General features: G+C 38.7%; 1 protein-coding gene across 1 annotated transcript in view; it reads right to left on the reverse strand.

Annotated features, from left to right (window-relative positions):
- RAD54B (RAD54 homolog B) overlaps nt 1-18866 on the reverse strand; it is a 72488-nt gene that overhangs the window by 6541 nt on the left and 47081 nt on the right. The window contains exons 4-12 of the mRNA XM_074145109.1: nt 18483-18683; nt 15085-15372; nt 11615-11777; nt 10644-10869; nt 5707-5914; nt 5037-5176; nt 4180-4470; nt 2506-2681; nt 1-262 (exon numbers count right to left, since the gene is read on the reverse strand). Coding sequence (XP_074001210.1) covers nt 1-262; nt 2506-2681; nt 4180-4470; nt 5037-5176; nt 5707-5914; nt 10644-10869; nt 11615-11777; nt 15085-15372; nt 18483-18683 — 1955 coding nt within the window. The remainder of the gene's footprint in view (nt 263-2505; nt 2682-4179; nt 4471-5036; nt 5177-5706; nt 5915-10643; nt 10870-11614; nt 11778-15084; nt 15373-18482; nt 18684-18866) is intronic.

Here is an 18866-nt window from a genome sequence, read left to right on the forward strand (position 1 = left end):
CTGAAGATCCGTAGCTGGATTCCAGTCGATATCATACAGGATCAAATGAGATGCTCCGACCAGGTTCAGTCCTACTCCGCCAGCCTTTGAACTCAGCAAAAAGATAAAAGCTGGACTGAATTTACTATTAAACGTATCAACAATCTGTTGCCGCTGGGAGACAGGAGTGTGTCCATCAAGTCTAGTATAAGAGTATCCATAATGTTTGCACGTCTCTTGTAGTATGTTCAACGTCTGAGTGTAATTGGATACCAGTACGACTCTGTCGAACAGTAAAACAAAATTATCTTATCATTTTATAACTTGGTAAAATCCAATAGCAAATTACTGAAGACATCAAAGAAAATAAAATTATTGTCAGGCAAAAATTACACATCAACCTGAGGTTACTCATATTTCCTAAGAAATAAAACATTTCCAATTAATTTGAAGCACATACAAGATTTGAATGCATTACACCTACTGTCAAGCACTCAAATGTTAAATAATGTATATTTTCCTTTGCAACAGAATTTGGCTTAATGCATAGATTGCAGGGATCCAGAACCAACCACTGAGAGAGATTTTTTAAAAAATAAATAAACCTCTATTTATACAAAATAGCAGTTGTTAAGGCAGCATTGGGAAAGGGTGATGCAGCAACTAATAAATAATATACATATGACTCTACTTACTGAAAAAGCTACTGTGAACTTCTAGAGGCAACCTTCAAAAATTCTAATAAACAAAATCATGAAAGTCAAACAGGAAAGCAATGCAATGACTCCTATATTTTATGACTGAAAAGAACTAGGATGAAGGATAGTGAAAGATACCACAAACAATATAGTATGGATTTTTGTTATTTTATTTAAAGCAAAATCAGTGTCCTGATCCCTTACCCTAATGACCTATACTATGTTGGTGTTTTTTCTCTGAAATTTTGACTAAATAAGTTTCAGAGATCTGCAAATCTAGAATTTCTATCCTCCCAGATATTGAGGATGACTTCACTAAGTGGACAAAGAAAGATATTTTGAATTTAAGCCATAAATAAAATAATAAGCCCTAAACAGTTAGGGCATTTTCTGCCAGATCTTGTTTGGAGGTCTCTTATAATCTAAACTAAATGTACAAAATTCCATCAAAAGTGCTCCAATTTTTATGATCATTTTGAATAAAAATAAGTACTGAAGAACTAGACAAATAATTTCAGGGAAAAGCTGACAAATTAACATTTTTAAATTGTTTTAAAGTACTTTATTATTACATTTTACAGTTGAACTAAATCCAAGACTTGTTTGTAAAGACTCTGCAAGATTGATATTTTTTGTCAATTGACCACAAATTCACACGTTTGTTTTCCCTCAAAAATAGAAAATAAATGTTAAAAGAGGACTGGAATTGAGTCCGTCTATTGCAAAAACCTATTTAATACTAATGACAGCAGAGAAACAAATGAAAAAGAAACACGAAAGCAACAAAAGCAACAAAGCAACAAAACTTTTAAAAGTATAAAATAATGCCTTGACACCAGCTGTAACTCAGCAGCTCCTGTAACACTGATAGAGGGAAAGGTGCTTTTTCCTGATACCCCTGTTTCTTTTGACCTGCCAGAAATAAGGCCAGTACATTTAGATATTTAGCTGTCACTGGTTTCAGTGGATGTTAGGCATATAAACTCCAATGACAGGCACAACTTTCTAATTTGTAAAGAGAGAGTATCAGGAAGAAACAAATTCCATTACATCAGCACCAAGAGATCTGCTGTTATTTCCCGCTACTGAATTACAGCATGCCCTATTTAAGCATCAATTTAAATAAAAGCTAAAAGCTAAATACTTTTGGAATAGCTGGGCTTTAAGGCATGGGTATGTAAAAAAGTTATCATGGGACACAAGCTCATGTGGGATTTCCATGAATCAGCAATTGCACAGTAACTAAGCATGTGCATCTTATTACCCCATGAAAAACGGAGGTTTTCCTACATGCCAGTGGCATTTATCACGGGGAAAATAAGCAGTTGCTGTGCAAGTTTGTCTGTTGAGACCGGTTCCCCTGAACAGAAAAGGCAGCAAGCACTGAGCAGTTAAAGGTGATTAAAGAGGAAAGAACTTATAATCTAGTAGTTAAAAATATTGTAGTGCAACTTCAAGTATTTAATATATGAACACATCTCCTCAAGGAGACACAAAGCATTAGAAAGTCTTTGCAAGTAAAGACAATATGTCATGGTACAGGGGCTGTAGGAAACTCTCTCTTACTTGCTGGAACTCAGTATGAAAAACACAAGTATCTTTACCTTGAAAAAACACGAACAGCAACTTTGAAAACATCAGCTGTAAATCTTAGTTTAGTAATTTAACAAGGAAGAGCCAGGAGCACAACGCATAAATACGCTCGGCACCTCTGCAAACAGTTGCAATGCCTTTATTTTGAATATTACATCCCCATGCATTTGAAACGCAAAACAATATCAAGCAGATCAGTCCCATTATCTCTCTTTTACCTTTCTTTCACACTTACCTTTCGGAAGAGCTGAGCTCACGGATTGCTGCTAACAACTTCACCAGCACCTGCAATTTTCCCGAATCGGTCTCAGGGAAAGTCTCCATAATGTAATCTTGTGGAAAGACATCTATTAGACCTTCGTAGAGACTGGACTCATCATGTTCATCGGATGTAGGATCACAGCTTTTGTCCTATTGAAGATAAAAGGATTCAAGTCTCATATCTTCTCTAACACGTTTTGGGTTTCTTTTTTTAAACTTTGCAATATTTTTATGACAAAGACAAAAGGAGGCATCGGAAGCTGCCACAAAGTATTGTATCACGTGAGCACTACAACCTCCCAATACTACATTGGAAGTACAGTTTTCACTGAATTTCACTGAATTTTTAGAGTTGGAAGGGACCATAGAGATCATCTAGTCCAACTCCCCTGCTGAAGCAGGATTGTCTAGAGTTTTAAAATACTGATAGCGTTTATTTTGGTTTACACCTGCTAATGTAAGATGTTGTTTGCAGCTGAGTAGAAAGTTGAAATACTTAAAACTGAAAAATGTGTTTTATTTCTACTTCTCTACTTAAACAACCACACAGATTTAAACCCACCGCAAAGCCATGTCTAAAAGTTGGGGGAAAAAAATCAATACTCTACTTATTCTTTCTAAATCACACGATACCCTATTGTGGAACTTCCCAGTCATTGGCTTTTTTTAGGAAGATGTTATCAGTAAGAGTCAGTTATGCAGCTGGAAATGAAGAAAAGCTAACAAGTAAAACCAGTAAAACAGAAGGAATACAGGTAACATTTTGCTGTAATTTGAAAATATTTCATATTTCAATATTTCTCAGGGAGGGAAAAGCCAAACTAATCAAACCCCAAAACCACAACGGTAATAAATGACTTGCACACATAGTCCTTTCCATACGTATAGTTTCTGAAGGGTTTCACGCTTTCACATATGGAAAATTTCTGTACTTATCCTATGAAGTAAAGGCAATGAACTTTACTTGGCAGCGTTGAAAGTTACAGGGAGCTCCGTGCCACGGACATTCCTGCAAATCATGAGGTATGTCTTTTAAGAAAGATTTACATTTCCACCCACTTTACTTGGACTTCGACTAGCGGCCATACAAGTTAGTATTACCAAGTTCTAACTATCACGTTATTTACTCATAGAAATGAGAATATTTTTATAGAAATAACAAGGTGTACAGTGTGATAGGATCCCAGGAAAAGTGGAAATGGAGACAACTGGTACCACTGACATCTTGAGCCTGCAGCTCTCAGTGTCACCGAGCTTGAGAGAGTGAAATTATCACGTGGACAGGGAGGTTTCAGAGGAGCCAGCAGGCAGAGTACATAGAATAATCTCTAGCTAACAGTGTTCTTTGTAAAATTCACATTTATATGTATTTTTACAAATATTCAGAACCACGATTAAGAGGGAAAATACACAAAGAACAAGAAAACAGCATAAGGCCATAAGGAAACTGGTGAGGTACCTTCCTGGAGCACATTCAAATTTCCTAATATTTGTTTTTGAAAGCAGGATCTCCTAAAGCAAGTTGTATGTAAGAAGAGAGTGTGGAAATGACCTTAAGTAACATGCACATTGACCATAACATAGTTTTAGTGACCTTTGCCTGCTGAAATGGCTAATTGTAGGCACCAACCCCCACACAAATAGATACCTGTATAGCTTTAAACAGAAGACATGGATGATTGCAAAGTTTTTTCAACGCTCCTATACATATTAGGTGAGGACTGTTTTCTAGCCTGCCTTGTAGACAGGACCTAATAACTCGAGAACTGAGCAGTTTTCGATACAATTCAAGTTGCAGTGCTGTTGGTCGGCAGAAGATTATGCTCTCCTTTTTGGGGGGCAGGAATTTGTTTATAACCTCCTGTGTTCTCCTAAGAATAAAGAGCCCAGTGAGGCGTGTGAGTTCTGCTGCTCTTTTTTCTCCTAATTCCTTTTCCTCCTAAAAGAACAAAGCACAAAATTAATTACAATCTTGCATTTCATCACAATGATTTTCTGTATGATTTTAATTAGGTAGTTAAAGAACATTTTAAATTTATGATATCATTTTCTTACAGGGGACTGCTATGCTCAATTCTTCCCCAATTAGTACCAGTGCATTAGCTTAGTTCTAGGTCTGGTTTCTAAAGTCTTAAACAAAGGAAGATAATGTCCCAGAAGATATCCAAGGCTCAAATTATATTCCAGAATTTCTTGATTGATGCAATGAAACCATACAGATTTTGCAGTACTGTGGAGAAACTAAGAATGAATAAAGTATTGTCATCTGGTAATGCACATGGCATTTTTGCCTACTAATTAATAGGCAGCTGAAATGATGTGATCTCAACATGCATGTATGCCTCCAGATCCCTTTGGCGAACAACTGAATTTATTTCAAATAGGAAAGTGAAAAGCTTTGGCTACTATTAGTAGTCCTAAGCTTCATTTTAATCCACAGAAAGTAAATTTCATAGTGCTGTCTAAGAATTTTATTCTATAACTGCATTTTTAAAAATAATATACCTTTGTTGCTGAAGGTTCTCTAGACCTGACAATGGGTTCCTCATATATCTTTCTATATGTGGATAGAGAACCAAGTATTCCTGGATTCACAAACTCTATTAACGCATAAAATTCTTGCAAGTCATTTTGGATTGGAGTACCTGGAAAGAGGAAAAAAAATAATCTGCATTTGGTAACTTTTTCTTGAAACTGATAGAAATACAATCGTTGAATGCAAAGTTTAATGTTAAGAATGTATCATGAAAACAGATGTTTTGTTTGAATGTGAATTATTCAGTTCTGAATTAATCTAAAACTTTATCATGATTAATAAGCTACTCTCCTACTAAACAGACTGCACATGTAATTGTTTTGACAAAGGTATTTAAAAAGTCAAGTTCTAAATCACTTTTATTAAATAACTAAAAAGGAAAACAATGAATGTATGTAAACAGAGTTCTGATTCCCTTACAGAAGTTCCCAGGTTCCTTGCCTGGCCCTGAAGTTAGACAAATTTTTCATTTATTTTAAAAAATTGGAAATAATCTGTTTTTACAAGACCCAAGATTTGTGCATTTAATACCAATTGCCAACATTCTGTGCTCCTGCCATTCATACAATAGGTTTTTCCTTTACCCCAACCTAGTACTATTAGCATAGCTAAATTATAAAAGCAGCTACAAATACTAACCTGTAAGGATAATTCTCCTCTCACAAGACAGACTAGTGAGGGCTGTAGTTGTCTTAATAGAACTATTTTTCAAACGATGTCCTTCATCACAGATTAGGAGGTTAAATTCTATAGCCTGAATTTGATCCAAAGATCGCAGTAGCATCTCGTAACTGATTATCAAAACTGAATAAAGTGGAGAACTGCTGAATTCTTCTACTTTGTGGTCCTGCAGGTGTAAAGGAAAAAAATACCATACAACTATTCCTTTAGGGATCACTCATCATATTCCTTAACCAAGCAATGTCTACAGAATTTTTTTTCTAGCACGATACAAGACATTTACTATCTCCTCCCTGAGTCTGGATTATCGATTTTTTCCTAATTTGCAAAGGAAATATGGGATCTGATGCAGCAATTTAGAGTTTTAGCACCTCATTAAAAGAAAATTTATTATTCTTTTAGGCCTTCAAATCCTTTGAGACACATTACCGTCAAGGTGAAAAGCACAGGCTCCCTCTAACAGCTTCCCAGTCCTGGCATTTAGGTAAGCTTCAAATTAAAGCCAAGAAAATAAAGAGGCATAAGTAGCTGCCTGTACATTCACTCTGGGATCTCCAGCTGCAGGGTGCAGCAATGTGGTCCAGTAGGAAGTTACCATATTCTACCAAAATTCCTCTTGTGGTTTTGAATTGAATATGACAATAACTTTGTCACAACCCTTTAATGTTAGTGGGTTGGGGAACAGGCAAGAGCAACCTGGGTTTGGGAAAATAGAGGTCATAGCCAGCCTCAGCAAACATGCCTGCCTACTGGTGAATAAATGCAATTGATTCCTAAAGCCTGGTCAGAAAATGGCTGTGAGCCCCTCCACTCTTACATACCCTTCAAACCCTCTTCCTTCAATAGACATCAAGGCTTTTGATGTCTATTAAAGGAAAGAGACACACTAAATAAAAATTCACTGCAACAAGACAGGGAGCTTCTTCCAAAAAAAGTTTCCTAGAAATAGTCACATTTCTGTACAGACTTGTGAATGTACAGGTTTGCTGACCTGTCTTGCAATTCCGTGTAAAAATGGAAAAACCTACTGTGGGCATGTCCCTCACCTCCTCACCTTTCCACTTAGCTCCAGACGCTAAATCTCTGCATGTTCCTTCCTATTTACTAAGGGTGCTCAGTAACTAAGCAGGCTACGGGCCCAGCCGCCAAGCTGAAGAATCTCTTTAATTGCGAAAGCAAATCAAGCTAGAGCCTCAGAAGGTATTTTTATTTCCAAACAAGATCAGTTACCCAACACAGACAACTAAGTCTGGAGCCAGATGGTGTAATACACCGTAAAAGCAGCAGCGCTTAATTATCACAACCTTTAGAGCCTCCTAGCAGGTGATTCAGAGGAATCTTTGGGCCAAATCTGGCACTTTAATCACACAAAGTACCTTGTGGTAGATCGGTCCCCATGTGCTGCCCAGCACGCAGGAAGCAAGGAGTAGTGAGGAGCAGGTGACAAGGGCATGCACCAGTTTCCCCAGGTGTTTAGACTGGACCTGAACATTCCTGCTGTTTCCTGGACTGTAGTTAACTGCCTGTTTCCTGGCCAGGATTTTTACTGCCAGTTTCAAAATAGGAGCATAAAATTTCCCAACGGAGGCACAGAGGAGCCCTGTAGGCAACACCCAATGTTGTCCTTGCCCAGTATTCAGGCTCCACATCACAGCCCTGAAGACAGGGGCAATGCCCCTCTGACCTTCTCTTGGGATGGCCAAGCATCAGAAGATGCCCAGGGTTCAGAAATGGCTTTGTTTTCCTACACTTTCTGGCTGTGAGCTGAGACTATGAGGAAAGTGGTGGGGGCACCGGGGAACTGCCTCCATCATCCCTCCCCCGGTAAATCATCAACTCTTCCGCACTGTTTGAACCCCTCTAAAGAAAGCAGGAAAGTCCTGGCATATTATAAGCCCCCTGTAGCCAAATCTAATATATTCACTGCTGTACATAATAACAGCAGTGGATGATGGACTGAAAATTAAAATAAATTTACAAGCTAATTTCAAGTAATTAATTTATCCTCTTAACTAGCTGCAAGATATGTATGTATTATAGCCTCCATTTTCACAATTACCCAAAGTGACTTGACAGGTTTAAATGAGTTGCCCGGAGCCACATATGGAGCAATTGTCAATCAGTATAAGAGCTCCATAATGTCCCAGACTTACTCTTTGAACAGACCCTTCTTTGCACTATTCCAAATCCAATGTAGCTGGTGAAGCATAAATTTAAAAAGTGCTGAATCACGAAGCAATGTAAACATTGAATTAATTAATTTTCCAGATATTTTGACTTAAAAGCCAAACCAAAGCAACCCCAGTAGAAGTGATACTCTGCAAACAGATAAAGGAGTTATTCCAGTCCCAGACGCCAATAACATAGATTAACGAGACCTAAATGCGATCTTTGTATGGACACCTTCATTTTAAAAGCAATGTCCTCTACATGACATTTGCATTTTAACAGAAGTAAACTGTAATCACATTTTAAAAGCAGATAATGTCCTGGTTTTTGAAGAGTCTGTTACTGAAGGGTTAGGATCAGTTTTCGCAGTGTTTCAGCGTGAAAGTGAGGAAAACATGCCTAACACATTTTTAAAAGTCTGCCAGTTCTTTGATTCTATTCCTTACAGGCAAGAATAGAAAAAACCTTCGAGACAAGCTCTTCCTTTTAAGTTATACCGGAGAAATAACAGCATGGTAATTGCTGTTTTTCCAGAGAAGATAGACAGTAAATTATTTTGAAATACCTCATTATACCCCAGGCAAGTCATATTGTGTCTTCCTTTTGCATGACAATGTATTCCTTCCTATTTGGGAACACAATCTTAAAAGCTGCTGAGTGTCCTCAATCCAAATGGCTCCAACGAGATGAGTAAGAATATTAAAGTTATTTAAATTAAAAGAAAATGAAAGCTACTGCCATTTTGGGTCACAGTAACTGCAAATTCAAGTTTTCTCCTCCCAAGATTATTCATAAAAACTGCAAGAAAACCTTCAATTATTTCTAACTACCTTTTCAGGTAAAAACGTTGCCATATTATATTTTGCCGTGTATCCACTTCTTTTAGAAACTTCCATATTTCTCATCCTAACCTATATTACATTACAGTTCCTGACAAGTCAGTTCGCTTCATTTCCACATCTTGAAACACGTTGCTAAGAAAAGCAACTGATGCAAAGAGCACCTATTATGTGTGGATTGTCCTCAGTGGAAGATGAGTAGGTTCAGTAATTTCAGGGGTCTGACAATAGCGAGTGGAATTCAGAGAAATAATTCCTGTTACAAAATCTTGTACGATCTACAAAAGAGCTTAAAAACAGTTTGAAAACTTCCATTTCATCTGAAATATTCACTCTTCCATACAGACAATAAAGATAATGCAAGAAACTAAAAGCAAATCTGGTTCATGTAAGAATTGGGTCATCTTTAGAATGAAGTACTATTTGTTTCTTCACTCTATTCATATGGAACTATTAGATTAAAAAATAACTTTGGAAAATAAATATATTTATCTTTTTTTTGCAAGCACCAATGCAGACACTACAAGTTCTCCACTTCCTCCCACTGGTGCAATTCAAATATATAGGAGCAAGGAAAAAGTAAGGGTACGGCAAATTGCTGATGTACATATAGAAACCACAGTTCGTTAAACAACTTCCCTTTCTTTTCTTATAAATGCCCACTCCATATGGACATAGGGACCAGAAGTCTTACAAAAAGAAATACTGGATGGTTAATTATAAAAAGCAGAGCTTGAATCTGAAAGCTTCAGAAGCGTTAACGAAGGCATGAGCAAGTCTCCTGCTCACAGCTTCATGAATGCCAATCCTGAGGGGAACCAACCCTCTGACTGAGATATTGACCCATGCTCAACTGGAAAATATACATGGCAAGAAAACTTTACTGGATAACCAGGACAAGACATAGCTCTCCTTCAGAGAAAGCCCTCAGTCAGTCACACTTCAGGCTCACTCCTTGAACTCTCTTGCCTTTTACTTGGCCAGATGCTTTCCTGCCTGATGTGGTCAATAAAGGTCGTTGAAGCACAGAGTCTGTGCTAGAACCTTTTGTCTTTGCAGTAAAGGATGGAGGGAGTTTTGCGTTTCAAAAACAAAGGCAAGAGCCTAAAGGTACATACCAAGGAGATTAAAAGATTAAATACTTTGTCAGCACATGGGATTCATCCAGGCACTAGAGGAACTGGAGAGTGTCAATACCAGCAGGAACAGCTCCGCTATAGGAGGGACAGGGATCGGACAGGGATCAGCATCATCCTGCTTCTTTATTAAGATTTGTACTTGTCTCCATTCTTCTAGAGATGAGAGAGACTCACATTATCTAACACTGAGCCTCTAGGCTTGGTAACTCATGAGACTAAATCATCCCCACAGAAACCTAATTCTTGACAGTGACAGTAAAGGGAATAAGCTTCTGAAGCAACCTGAAACAGACAGCCGAAACAAAGAGGAAAAAGTTTTCAGTACAGAACAAAAGGAACTACCAGAGAAACGGAGTACAAGTCAGTCAAGGCAGATGCTCTGGTACATAAAGCGGGGAAGGTGTGCGCTTTGACAGACAACAGAAAGCTCCTTAAACCGAAGAGACACAAGGAGGAGTGTGTCACCTTTTAAACATCTTCAAAGGTGAAGCCTGAGGAAAGATAAAGACAGACAGCTAAAGAAAGACAAGCTGCACAGGCAAGCGAGCTTGAGCTATGACCTGGTTACTGACAGCTAAATGCCCACATGGACAATTACCTGAAGGAGAAATAAAGTATTACAAATAAATACTAACACAGAATTATTAGTTTTGGTCTCTAGTTTAAGAAAAAAAAAAAGGGGGGGGGAGGGGAAGTCCTATATTCTGAGCCCAATGTGACCTAGTCCCCTTTTAGAAATAAATCTTACCTGATCAACTGTAAAGACTTTGATCCTTTCACTTCCCAACCATTTCTGAAATTCTTTTTTCCAGTTTTTTACCAGACTCCCAGGGGTGACAATCAGCGCTCGCTTTAGTACAGGTTTGCATCCATAGACCCCCTGACGCAGAAGAGTCCAGACGAGTGCGATGCACTGCAATGTTTTTCCTAAGCCCATTTCATCAGCAAGAATAGCCCCAAATCTGCCACTCACTCTGTAAAATATAATTAGGCGGTGGTAACATTTAAAAAAAACATATCTATAATTATTTACAACTTGTTTTCAGGGAATTGCTTCTTGTGACTGTTTTCTGAAGTACAAAGAACTTATTTATACTTATTATCCTCTACTGCAGGTTTTCATTCAGTTACACCCAAAGACCTTAGAGTGAAATTCCTCATTTTCTAGATTAATGCATTAGTCTTCTAAAATCAAATAGTTTAAATCTTCTGTTAGAATTAAAATTATTATCTAATATTTTAAAAACTTGTATATAACTTAAGGAATCTTGAGAAAATAGATAGTCCTTAAGGACTCGAGAAAATAATTTTGAAAATAGTACTGTATTTTTTTCAACAGGTTGGCACCAACAGCTTCTTTATTCTAAAAGGCCTGAATTACAAATTATATGAATAACTAGGAATTATATGATTTATAAATCAAAAAAAGCAGTGTGCTTTAGCATGGGTTAGATTGTATCCGTGTTTGTAAGACTTAGTATTTGAAGTAGAACTGGCAGGCCTTTTGGTGCACTGGCTTCTCACCACATCTGGGAAAGTCACAGCAAGCATGATGCTACATACAGCTCACAAAAAACTTTGCAACTTTTACTGGGGAAAATTAATAATATTAATTAATTGAACAATTTCTCAAATCTTCCCATTCTAATTGTCTAATTTCGAACATGGGCATGAAAATATGACAGGTATTGAAAGCCAAAAGGATAATTATCATCTTACCTCATTCCCATTACACATTCATACAGAAATATAATTCCTTCTTTCTGGTGTGGTCGGAGATTATTTGCAATGTAAGGATCCACAACTACATCCACCATAGGTAAACCAGCCTTATTGAATGTCCACTGATGGCTTGCATTTGGTCTTGGCATAACTAGAGAATCTTGAAGTTGAAAACATATGCAAGTATTGCACGTCATTTTCAGTCTGATAGCAAAGGGTATTATTTCTCTAACTCAGGTACAGAATAAACTCAATGATCTAATGACTGCTAGAAATACTGTTTAATACACTGACCATTCTCAGACAAAAAATACATTTACCAACAGAGCATCTAGATAGCCTTCTAAATAGAAAATCCTTCTACAAAGGTCTCCCAAATAGTTTGCACTTTTCTCAAAGGTAAAGGTGACAAACTGAGAAATCTGAGAAATTTTTTTTTCATAATGAGGTGAAACTGCCTACCTAATAGATGTTGCATGATGACTTTGAATGCATAGAGTTAAATCAGAAGAAGTTCTAAAAGGCTTCTGAAAGGAATGTATAAGAAAAAGAACATAAACAATGACCTACATAAAGTCTAGGCACTACATTTCAAGGGGATATTCTTGTAGCTGCCCAGAAAGACTTCTCTGCCTGAGATACTGAGATAAAAAGATGATTCGTTAAAAAAAACAATAGGGAAGGACTGAGAGTGAGCTGACAAAGGCTGCCACCGTGCATGAATAAAAGAAGTTGACAGGTTTGAAGACATACAGAGGCAAAGACAGCATGAAGTACTGGGCTACATCTGAATAACAGTTTTTCTTGCCATAATTTGTTTGCAAACTCTAACATCATCATTTTGCTGGACAATGTCCATACTGGGTTGCTTATATTGATGCTGCACATCTGAAACATTGTATTGTCAGAGGAGAGAATGAGAAAGCAATTTATAGCTGCTGGTATCTTTATGTCACTAGAGTAGATCTATATTGATAATTTATTCATGAGAATAGGTTGGTTGAAGGCTCGCATCATTCAGGGAGGTTTTGTTTCCTACTGACAAAGGGCTGAGTTCTGATGGATTACATCAAATTACACGTGTGTATATATATAAGAGCCAGTGGTGACAAGAAGATAACTTTTTCTGACAAAATTTTGCAGCCTCAGAGATGGGGAAGAAATAAAACTTGCAGGAGCAACAGACTAAAAGCTTAGAAAGACAAGGCTTTACATCTTTGTCACTGTGCTTTGTTCTGATGAGCACAGGGATAAATGGCTTTCCATTTTGAAGAAGCTGCATTTTAATCAGCTATACTCATAGACCTCAACATGAAAACCTCTGAATGCTCCAATACAAAGGTGCTGGTCTTGTAAAGTAGCTCCATTACTTCTGAAAGAGGTTATGCAACAAGGAGTTAAATAAACTATGTGATTCTCCTGTGCAAGCAACTCTTAAATGACTGAAAGTCCAACCTATTGATGTGTTGAGGCCTCTCGATATGAGGAGGGCTTGTGCTCTAGACCCCTCACAAGCTTTGTTGCCCTTCTCTGGACACGCTCCAGCACCTCAACGTCTTTCTTGTTATGAGGGGTCCAAAACTGGACACAGTATTCAAGGTGGGGCCTCACCAGTGCTGGGTACAGGGGGACAATCACTTCCCTAATCCTGCTGGCCACACTTTCTGAATCAGGCCAGGATGCTGTTGGCCTTCTTGGCCACCTGGGCACACTGCTGGCTCAATATTCAGCTGGCTGTTGACCAACACCCCCAGGTCCTTTTCCGCCAGGCAGCTCTCCAGCCACTCTTCCCTAAGGCTGTAGCGCTGCATGGGGTTGTTGTGACTCAAGTGCAGGATCCGGCACTTGGCCTTGTTGAACCTCATACCATTGGCCTCAGCCCAACAATCTAACCTGTCTAGATCCCTCTGTAGAGCCTTCCTACCCTCAAGCAGATCAACACTCCCCCCCAACTTGGTGTCATCTGCAAACCTACTGAGGGGGCAACTCAATCCCCTTGTCCAGATCATTGATAAAGATAATAAACAAAACTGGCCTCAGTATTGAGCCCTGAGGAACACCACTTGTGACCAGCTGCCCACTGGATTTCACTCCATTCACCACCACTCTTCGGGCCTAGCCATCCAGCCAGTTTTTTACCCAGCGAAGCGTACGGCCATCCAAGCCATGAGCATCCAGTTTCTCCAGGAGAATGCTGTGGGAAACTGTGTCAAAGGCTTTACTAAAGTCCAGGTAAACAACATCCACGGCTTGTCCCTCATCCACTAAGCGGGTCACCTTGTCATAGAAGGAAATCAGGTTAGTCAAGCAGGACCTGCCTTTCATAAACCTATGCTGACTGGGCCTGATCGCCTGGTTGTCCTGTACATGCCGCATGATGACACTGAAGATGGTCTGCTCTATAACCTTCTCCAGCACCAAGATCAGACTCACAGGCCTAGTTTCTTTGATTCCCCTTCCAGCCCTTCTTGTAGATGGGCGTCACATTTGTTAACCTCCAGTCAACTGGGATCTCCCCAGTTTGCTAGGACTGCTGATAAATGATGGAAAGTGACTTGGTGAACACCTCCGCCAGCTCCTTCAGTCCCCTTGGGTGGATCCCATCCGGCCCCATAGACCTGTGTGTGTCTAAGTCGGTCACTCACTATTTCCCCTTAGATTACGGGGGCTTCATTCTGCTTCCCATCCCTGTCTTCCAGCTCAGGGGGCTGGGTACCCAGAGAACAACCGGTCTTGGTATTAAAGACTGAGGCAAAGAAGGCATTAAGTACTTCAGCCTTTTCCTCATCCTTTGTCACTATGTTTTCCCCGCATGCAATACAGAATAGAAATTCTCCTTAGCCCTCCTTTTGTTGCTAATGTATTTATAGAAACATTTTTTATTGTCTTTTACAGTTTCTATGCAATTTGTGAACTCTTGTTGCTCTTCAGCACATGGTACTTCTAGCATTATAAACCAAAACTTTTATTCCAAAATGTATCTGGTTGAGTTTGGGAAGCGTAGTTACACTTGCTGGCTGTGAAGGATCAGGCATGGTCAGAAGCAATTCTTTGAATCTGGCTTAACCTCTCTATTACTGATCCTCCACTGGAATTACTGTACTGCCATGTCATGTCAGTGCTTCACTGACCCCAGTGGGAAGCTGGAACTCATCTAGAACTTTTAGCGTGTGTCAGACTGTTTCTCTAATCAATATACTCATTTTTCTTGGCAAAGTTCTCAGAAACCACTCTAACTTGTTTCTACAGCCATCTGTAAAAACTACAAGTAACTAATGCCGCGCAGAGCATTTCACTCATTAGAAAGACACATGATAAAATCCTAACATGATATTGACAGAAACACTAGTACTGTATGTCAGAAACACTTTAGTAATACATTGTGGAAAAAGAAAATTTTGGTTACACATTCAAACTTTTTTGAGAGCCAGAGGACACTTAAAGAAACTTAAAAATCTGTATCTTACTTGAAGCATTTGGATCGTGGCGAGGTCTGTAGCTTTGAGTATCTTTGAGGACATTCTCTTTAGTATTGGATTGACAGACACTTTTAAATGGTTTACAGAATGGTTTCATATTAGTTTGAGATAAAGCAGTTGTGACTGTGTCATGAGTCCCTATTCCAGCCTGAAAACACCTGCCACTATTGAAGTCATCTGCTGAAATTACACCCATCACTTCAATTTCTTTTCCTCCAACCACCAGTGTTTGGCCTTCATCAAGACTGTCTAGCTCTTTAGACTTATATCCAGTACCTAAAAGAATAAAAAAAATAGCAATTAGGACAACACAGCAAATACATCAGTACTCATCTACAGGAAGGAAAAACAAAGCGCTCAACAGGTTTCTGATTCTTAAGCATTTGAATTGTTACACCTATGAACTCATAAAGCTCCTTAACACAGCTCGACAGTTCAGTGCTAATAGTCAGAATTAGACAGCAGAATATGTAAGCAAATATTCTATCACCACTGTCTTCCACAATCAGTTGTACAGAACGTCAAATACCCATTTAAGGGAATTTACAAAAAAAAAAAGCCCCATATCATGAAATCTAGCAGCTTGCCTTAGTTTTAAACTTGCTCAAAACTAATGATCACTCTAGCTCCTTTTTCCTTCCTTTCGTGCCCTGACATGAGCACCACTAGCCCCTCCTGCTGTTGATCTAGACAGAATAGTCCACTTTTAAAATCATTCTAAATTAGCTTTTTTTACAATAAAGGATTCACGTGCATCTGAAATCTTTACTTCTACATAAGCTCTGAAACATAGACGCCTGATTTTTGCCAGGATTTACCAATTAACTCAATAGTTTGCTCATTCAAAAGCCTATCAGGGAGCCGGTGCATTTTTCCATGCGCCCTTAGGGACTCTGTCGGGTGGGTGGGCATTCTCAGAGCAGCTACCACATACAATTAGTCTCATTACAAAATACAGCTGCAACTTTCTTTTAAGATAAAGATGTAGGAAAGAGTGGTGGTTCCTTCTTTTAAATAGCGTTCTATCAGTTTAAGCTCTCACATAAGAAACAGGAGTTTCTTTTCTTAACTCAGGGAGGTCAAAGGCACATCTCTACCTGAAAATTTGTGCCATCTTGAATAAACAGGCTTGTATCCTTAGTTGGGCCAAAAAAATAAAAAGCATGACTGTGTAAACCAGCAGTTAAAGCACTCACCTGTGAAAGAGGTAAAAATTCCCCAAGGTCTTACACATATTTTATCCAACAAACACTACATATAAAGACTGCTGGGACCTGTTTGCAAAGCTCAGGTCTCCCACTTCTAGGAATGTGCCTTTCCCAAAGGGTTAGAAGATGAAGATCTGGATCCTTTAAGAGAATAAATTTACTTTAAGAGAATAAATTTACTGAGGTGCTTCACAGTCCAAGCAAGTGCTGAAAAATAGTCTGGCCAAAAGGGAAAGGGAGATTATTTTCTTCCCCTCCTCTAAACGCATGCAAAAAGCACACAGCAAACCTTGTTTGGCTCTTGAAAGGAGAATGCTTGCTTTCAGGAAAGGGCTGAAGATGAACACAAGAGAATTCTTGTGCATCTAAACCAGGTGCCTGGAGAGGGCATTTCTGACCTCTCCTCTGCTCTGCCTTTCTGTTTTCTCTTATTACCGCTACAGAGTTTCAAGCTGAATATACGGAACACTGGTGTATCCCTGTGGAGGATCTTTTGGATTCCAGTCTGAAGAGTCTAATTCTAAGACAGGATGGGCTTTAAGGGCAGATGGGACCTTAGGAAAGGCAAAAAGCCAACCTACAAATCTCAAACGTTTATGCAGCTGCCAGAAATAACTGTTTCTATAACATACATCAAATTACAAGAGAGTACTTCCTAAATTCTTGTAATACGTTATTAAGGAATTAGGATATTTGCAGGAGAGAAAAGCAAGATGTTCTGCTGCCTCAAAAACAAGCTACAGCCTGTGCTGCTTTTAGATTCCCATGCCCCTTCTTAGATCCAGCCCTGCTATGCCTAAGTCAAAAAAAATCATCCTTTGTTCTTTTTTCCCCCCTTTAAAAATAAAAATCCTGGATGCTTATTCACATTCATTGTAAAATTCCTAGTATTAAATGCAAGCTTGGAGGTAAGCAGCACTACCGGGCCTTTCCTTGTCACTCAGTGGGCTTGGAGAATAATCGCAGAAATTTAAAACTTACAGTGTCTTAATTGGTCAATTTATGATTTTCTTTTAAACAATGACCATTGAAAGCAACTCTGAATGGGCAATGACACTGGTATCATTGTGCTCCCTGACACCATCAAACACAGCAAAAAGACTTTTACCAGCAAAAATCAGAATATTCATTTTTCTATTGTGTTTTCTGCTAATTCAAGAAGACAGGACTTGAAAAAAAAAACAACATACAAGAACAACAGGGTGGTGGCTGATGCATTCCAGGCATTACTCTCTTTCTTTCTGCCTCTCAAAAACAAGCAAGTCTGTACATATATTGCTTTGCTATAAATAAATTCTAGTTAACTTCTAAGTCACAGACTGATTTGCAAATCAAAATTGCCTGGTCCTAACAAGGCTCACAATGTCATGGTTGTAACAAAGGAGCAGAGAAGCCATCTCAGCCCTAAAATTAATCAAATTATGTTTTGTAGCAACATTGTCCAATCCTACTCCCTTACAAAATATCTTTGGCTCAGTTAGCAAAGTTAATTCTTGCTTTGCTTTCAGTAAAAAATTACTGCTTCAAATTGACTGCAGCCTATAGTTTGCAAGTCTTATTTTTAACTCTGATATCAACCCAAACTGTGTCTTACAGGAGCAGCTGCTGCTAAAACTACAAGACTAAAAATTACCACACAGTTGACTTTGGCTGGGCTGGAAAACGTTGCTGTTTGCTTGTCTTTCCGACAAAGATAATATTTTTAGCTGTTTGACTGGCTGAAAAATACAGATCCAACCTCTGACGTTCCCGGTTGCCATACCACTGACTGGAATATCGACAAGAAACTTACCTGTGTATCTTCCCCTAATTCTAACACCTTCTCCAATGCATTATATGTGAACAACCAAAATCAACTACTCATCCCTTATGTGGCATCTCTGCTGAATTTGTACAGCCGTTCATTTCCAGACCCTCTCCTTGGACTAGCATTTGCTGTTTCTGTGAATAATGTTATTCAGCCTGCCCCAGCCTCCCCCATGCATCTGCCTTACATGTAAGAAATATAAAGTTTTCTTTCCGTCTCCTTCTCACCTCCAAAGCCTACTGTTTTTTCATCCTGTGGTTGACATTGGTATGGAGAACTCCAAATTATCCAAAGAGCTGTGTTTCTGTTATGCAAAGCACAATAATTTTAAGCTAGTTGTTCACTTACACAAGTATGCAAATCTACAGTACCTCTTCCAATGTCTTTGCCTTCCATATCTTTTAATATTACTGACTTTCCTTTTGTAATGAGAACAGCATCGCCTTCCCACTTCTTGTGCTTTTTCTTTGATGCCTTACACCACACAACACTGAAATATTTCGCAAGGCAGTCAGGTTCTTCCTGAGCTGCTGCTTCCTTTGCTGTCCCTGATGTTGGCAAATACATTGCATCTAAAAGGGAAATAAAATAACAAAGAGCATCTTAGTTTCTCTTGATGAATTGTACAGTCATTTGCATTTCAAACAAATCAAGGACAATCTATGCATTCATCTTACGTAAACAAAGTGGTGTGTTTCCTGTCCTGGGCAGCTTATGGTAAGTTTGGACCAAGATAGAACAGCGCATAAGGACTC

Source organism: Numenius arquata, chromosome 3 (assembly GCF_964106895.1).
Source record: "Numenius arquata chromosome 3, bNumArq3.hap1.1, whole genome shotgun sequence".
Classification (NCBI taxonomy): Eukaryota; Metazoa; Chordata; class Aves; order Charadriiformes; family Scolopacidae; genus Numenius; species Numenius arquata.